The sequence below is a fragment of the Limulus polyphemus genome, unplaced genomic scaffold (genome assembly GCF_000517525.1).
Source record: "Limulus polyphemus unplaced genomic scaffold, Limulus_polyphemus-2.1.2 Scaffold7518, whole genome shotgun sequence".
Classification (NCBI taxonomy): domain Eukaryota; kingdom Metazoa; phylum Arthropoda; class Merostomata; order Xiphosura; family Limulidae; genus Limulus; species Limulus polyphemus.
Window position 1 is genome coordinate 33546 of NW_013673128.1, and position 6720 is coordinate 40265.

At 31.1% G+C, this 6720-nt stretch overlaps 1 protein-coding gene across 1 annotated transcript in view; it reads left to right on the top strand.

Moving 5' to 3' along the window:
• Positions 1–5857, top strand: part of LOC106474678 (NAD-dependent protein deacetylase sirtuin-1-like) — a gene marked incomplete at its 3' end in the record, with an annotated part of 28087 nt that extends 22230 nt beyond the window's left edge. The window contains exons 8-10 of the mRNA XM_022402977.1: positions 488–677; positions 3297–3414; positions 5411–5857. Of these exons, the coding sequence (XP_022258685.1) occupies positions 488–677; positions 3297–3414; positions 5411–5857 (755 nt within the window). The remainder of the gene's footprint in view (positions 1–487; positions 678–3296; positions 3415–5410) is intronic.
• Positions 5858–6720: the final 863 nt, after the last annotated feature.

Here is a 6720-nt window from a genome sequence, read left to right on the forward strand (position 1 = left end):
CAACGTTATATTGTATAGTAAATGTCACTGGTAGCAACGTTATATTGTGTAGTAAGTGTCACTGGTAGCAACGTTATATTGTGTAGTAAGTGTCACTGGTAGCAACGTTATATTGTGTACAGTAAGTATAATGTTTAGATTGATGCCTGTTTTAGAGTAGATATGGTTTAAGTATGGGAAAAACTAAAGGTGTGATTATCTTTAGATTGATGCCTGTTTTAGAGTAGATATATTACTTCACATACAAGTTGATAGATAGGCCTGTATTTCATATTTAACACTTTTAATATGTACCTATCACTTCTTCCAAACTGTAAAAATTGAGGTATTTCCATTGTTTAACAGCTGCTGTTGCTACGAACTTAAAATATGATGTCATATTAGTATTATAGGAGGTTATGTCCATTTTGAAGAACTAGATATTAATCTCATCCATAAGATACATTTACATGTTAATTCAGTAAATAACTACACCCTCTGTTTTTAGAGGATACCTAGGTGTCCAAAATGTCCAAAGGTTGGTGATGGTTTAGCAGTTATGAAACCGGACATAGTGTTTTTTGGAGAAGGACTGTCAGATGAGTTTCATCAGATGATGGCAAAAGACAAGGATCATTGTGACTTGCTTATCGTAATGGGCTCTTCTCTCAAAGTGAGGCCAGTAGCTTTAATTCCAAGTAAGTTCATTTTAACTTGTTAATCTTTTTGTCATTCAAGGCATCAACATACAATATTGCTAACAAGTTGTATCAGGACAGCCATTTTTTCAGGTAAGTTTAAATACCCAATCAAATTACAACAACATAATGTTGAGCTAAGCCCACTGCATAACAGTATTTGAGAAAACTGTTCTGTAAACGTCTCAGGTGAGTTAAAATAGAAAACAGGACTAACTTACAATTTATAGTAATTGTAATGTTGTTTTCTCTACTCTGTTCCTTGTTATCTTCCTTTTGTTTCAACGCACCCATATAGCAATTTAAGTTAAAAGCAAAAGAATATTGAAAGTAATCATTATGACTAGCTGTTGTTGAAAAATTTAATGAAAATGAATAATTTCATTCTGTCTATAACCTCTCCAAAACAAAAACCAGTTCATCCACACAAGCACAATACTGAATATTTTATTCTGAAGATTTGGTGTTAATTTATTAAAAAACCAGCAATGATTTCTCATACAAAACCACATTTTTTTCTTATAGTAAAGATTAATGATGAGCAGAAATGTGCCTTTAATCCTATGACATCCAGTGCCATTTTTAAGTTCCTTTCTGTGTATGGTACTGCATTATATATAAAATTTAATTAAACCATTTTACTATAAATATATGTCAATGAAAGTAACATTATAAAATATCTTATTTAAGTTTTAATTACTTTGTTTCAAAGGAAACCTTAAAAAAACTATTTGAACTGCAATTTTCATGTTGCATGATCCACCAGCTTTGAAAAATCTCAACTTTAGCAGCTACGTGAGCTGGCAATGTACAGGAGTTTCTAAACACTAACTACATATTTTTAACCTAATTGATACATAAAATCTAAAGTATTCAGTAGGAAAGAGAAATAAATTTTCCAATCCTTGATTGTTTCCAGACCCACCTCATCTACTTTTTCATGAGATCTACAACATACATGTATTTAGTTGACACAAATGTATATAGTCATTAGAAAGAGCTCAGTTTACACTATACTCCAGTGGTTTTCCTTACGGTGTACATATAACTGCTATTTGTATTGTTGTTTGCTTGATCAACTATAGAATGTATGGCAGTTTTTTTACATAAATAGGTTATTGATAGAGAGACCGTTAAATCCGGGGCACTCCCGTTTCCCCCACATTAAATTCTCGGCATAGGATTTCTGAATCCCCGCCGCCCTGAAGGACCATCTGTCCGATATCGGCCGTTTTGTGTTGTGTTTTGTCTAGCCTCAAGGTACTCTGCTTCACTTATTTTAATTTTTAATTTTCTCCTTTTGTTTACTGAATTACCCTTAGTCCATTCGGCTCAGTACTCCGCTGACCTCTAAACGTCATGTAACCTTTTACCACGAGCAGGGTGAAGGAGGATTGTTTAATCTTCGAACACCCTAGATTAATAATTATTTGCTTCGGAAATAATTATTTTTAAATCTAAATAACTGCCAGGAACAACAACAACAACAGACCGTTAAATTGTATTTTAGTTAATTATCCATTATGTGTGTTTTAAAAATCATATTTGAATGTTTAATGATTTTTATAAGTTTAACTTGTCCCTGGATTTTCAAAGGTTATAAACAAGATGGCATTTATAAGTGTCTCGACGGGGAGTCTGCCAAAATACCTTCGTAAAGCCCTGCAGACATCAGTTAATGTATGGGCATAAAATATAGCAGACAAAGAATTTAAAAGGAAAATTATAAATAAACTATAAGTGAAAAGATAAAAATGTGAAATTGTGTATATATAAGAAAAACATGACTATTCTGGTTCATTTCTAAGATTTGAAAGGTATGTACATATTTACATTTGTTAGTTTTAAATATTTCATTGTTGATGATAATAGATAGATATAGTAGAGAAGATGAAAAATAAATATATTTACCTTTTGATATTCATTTATGAGATTATACAAATGAAATGTATAAACTGTAAGATAAAAATAGTATACTTATACTTCATATAAAAAATCACTATTCAAAGTGCGAGTGCAAATATATACATTAAATAAAGATTTTTTTTTAGTAGAAATAGTAGAAAAAATCAAAATGAAATATTTTTTTTCTGAAACTACATACTTTTAGGAATAATCTTGTCCAATTTTAAACAATATATGAAGAGAGTGACGTTACTAAATAATTTAGTAGTCGGCATTCATAAGGTTAAGTATCTCTGTCTGTAAGTTGGTATTGGCACTCAGAATTAGGTTATGTTTTGGTGTCTGCACACTGAAGTAGCTCTTTTTGTTGTTATCAGCACACTGAAATAGGTTTTTTTGTACAATGATGTTAGCACAGTGGAGTAGCACATTGTTAGTGTTCTTGTGACAACACACTGGATTGTTCTTTATGTGTTGTATTAACACAATGAAGTGGTTCCTTTTCTTTCCTTTGTCTAAAATGATTTGGAAGAAGATTAGCTTTAAAAACTAAATTGTAATAAATCTCAAATGAATTATTTTTAAAATACTTGAGATATGTTGCGTTAAATATATTTTTCTGATTTAAACTGTTGTTAACAAACATTTTCAAATTTTTTGTAAAGTTCTTTTTTTTGTTTTCATTTCAAAATATGTTTAACTCACCTTATGCAGGCTCTATATCCCCTGAAGTTCCACAAATTCTGATTAATCGAGAACGTCTTAAGCACTTGACGTTTGACGTGGAGCTACTTGGAGACTGTGATGTGATTGTTCAAGAATTATGTCGAAGGTAGGACTTTGTTTGAATTGGTAGCCTTGACAGAAAGATATCTTTAAGCATTGAAAAGATTTTGTTAGTATCGTTAAATCATTATTTTTACTATCCTCTACGTTAGTAAGTTGATATTTCTACTGTATTGATTAAATTACCACAACATAAATTGTATAAAGACCTCATTATGTTCTTTCCACAATTGCTGGGAATCATGGTGGGCAGGACAGAAGTGTCAGATGGGTCGGATCTGGCCTACTGGCCATATTTTGCCCATGCCTGGGTTAACCCCTTAGCACTTGCTAGTAAGACACTTTTTAACAACTGAAACTATCCTGTGTAGTGTTTACTTAACACATGTTTTGCATGATTGGGTTGTTTTGTGTTATAAAATTCTGTTTTAAGTTCCATGCACATGTGTCTTAAATATAATGGAAAAGAAAACATTTAATAGTTTAATGATTTATCACATTCCATGTTTGTACTGCTGTCCTACATTTATATCAAAGCATGAGAATATGACTTGATCACATACATTTAGGCTTAAGTTATGGATAACCATGCATTGTTTTTTTATTATTATTATTATTAAGACATTAATATGTATTTAAAGAAATTTAAGAAAATGCAGCATTATATTTTGTAATACTGAATTTTTGATTGGCAGTTTCATATAAAAGTTTTCTCATGAAAACTGAACTACATTAAAGTTTTGTCTGCATTTTCAGTTAGTACTTTATCAATTATAGGCTGTACTTTATTTACAATTCGTATTTTACAACCAAGTAAATATTTCCTGACAGAATATTTAATTAGAGACCTTGTAATATCAGTAAATCATTCTATATATAGGTTTAAAAGTTTTTGTTTTGAGTTCAACATTCATGGATACCTTTAAGCAGGTCGGTCTGTGATTGTGATTACAATCAGTGTGAAGGTGAGATGTGGTGTGCACGATTCAACAGAAAAAATAATAGTTCTCTACTAAATATTGTTTATAATTAGTTTGTTCTCGTCAGCAGTGTAAATATAAGAACTGGGGATAATAAAGTCTATGTGATCAAGAGTATTGATATATGAGAAGGACAGTAGTGAAAACATTGTGAACAAAATAAACAATAGTTTTACTATTTACAGCCAATAAGAAAAACTTGTGTGAATTTCACATAGTTCGTTCTAATATATAGTTCATTATACAGACTGTTGAAGAATAGTATTTACAAACCTGACTATAATATGAAAGTGACTGACAGTAAAAAGATATGAATTAAGAGAGTTGATTATTGTAAAACACCTTACATACCATATGACATTAGTGTGAAGATCATTGTTACGACTTGTGGAAAAAAGATTTATAATATGGGCACGACTCATTCCATTCAGTTGTGTTAGGCTAGTTGTAAGTTAACATGCGAGTCAGTAATTATTTTTAGTAGTTAGTTTGTTTTAGGAATTCTAGTAAAGCTACATCAGTAGAGGGATTTGATAGTCATTCTTATAACACACTCACAGCCCCAAAATTGTTGTGGGATTTTGTGGAAATAAAACTAACCATAAACCCTCGAATCCATCACAGTAACCACTAGGCCACCCTGGCCCATTTTTATTAGTAATTTAAAGGTGTTCTTACAAATGGTTGTAATTAGTGTTGGACAAAGTTAGGTTAATTTACTGTATCCAGTTTGTTTGGAAACACTTGGATTTAAGATTGTGATAAACAACAACTGATTCATGCTATTTTCAATGTCATGGATTTCTCCGAAGATTGATGGATTTTAATTCCTTTCAGGGAAACATTTTTAAAAATGAACTTGCACAGTACATATTGTATTCCGATGGATGTTTCCATCTTAGATTAATGAATTACTCCTATTCCATTATGTTTAGTCTTATTTAACTTATGAGCATGATTAATATGTCAGTATTTTTATCTATACATATATATGAATGTAGAAATTATAAATTCTAAGAAGTTTTTCTATTTAATTATTAGTTTTCTGTGTGTTTCTCGTAGGCTTGGTGAAAAGTGGTCTGAAATAGGAGAACAAGAAAGTTCTATGCTAGAGCTGACTGAGCTTTCAGAATGTCATCTTAAACAAGACCCTCCCACATCTTTAACACCAACGTCTACGAAAAGTGTCCCCTTAACATGTTTGCCACAAACTAGGCAAAATGCTGGCAGTAGTTTAATCAGAGAAAATCTCCAAGTATCCAATAGATGGCTCGGTAGCTGCCAGTTGTGCAGTGCACAGCCTCTGACAGAAGAAGAAAGTACGTGCAGTGAGTGCAATGAACTGTCCGACATCCATCTTGAAGACCATCCAGATAAGGTATCGACTATCGTGGAAACATCACACAAACCTAAAGACACTAAACAAGGATCTAAAAATCTACGAAATTACAAGCAACCAAAACACAATGAATCATTATCATCCAGACTTCCAGGTAAGTTTGGATTTATGTTATTTAATTTATTTACAATATATATATAATAGTTGATCAAGTAACGTTTAGTTGGAGGAATAAGATTGTAGAATATATTTGATTGCACATATATTCTACAATCTTACAGCTAGCTATTCTTTAATCAAACATGTTCTACTACCTTATCGTTACAGTCAAGCATTATTTCAATCAAATATATTCTACAATCTTATAGCTAGCCATTCTTTAATCAAACATGTTCTACTATCTTATCGTTACAGTCAAGCATTATTTCAATCAAATATATTCTACAATCTTATAGCTAGCCATTCTTTAATCAAACATGTTCTACTATCTTATCGTTACAGTCAAGCATTATTTCAATCAAATATATTCTACAATCTTACAGCTAGCCATTCTTTAATCAAACATGTTCTACTGTCTTATCGTTACAGTCAAGCATTATTTATTGAAATAATGCTTGACTGTAACGATAAGATAGTAGAACATGTTTGATTAAAGAATGGCTAGCTGTAAGATTGTAGAATATATGTGATTGAAATAATGCTTGACTGTAACGATAAGACAGTAGAACATGTTTGATTAAAGAATGGCTAGCTGTAAGATTGTAGAATATATTTGATTGAAATAATGCTTGACTGTTTCTACTATCTTATCGTTCATGTTTGATTAAAGAATGGCTAGCTGTAAGATTGTAGAATATATTTGATTGAAATAATGCTTGACTGTAACGATAAGATTGTAGAATATATTTGATTGAAATAATGCTTGACTGTAACGATAAGACAGTAGAACATGTTTGATTAAAGAATGGCTAGCTGTAAGATTGTAGAATATACTTGGTAAATTGAATTAGTTTTATTTAATGTAACAACATAT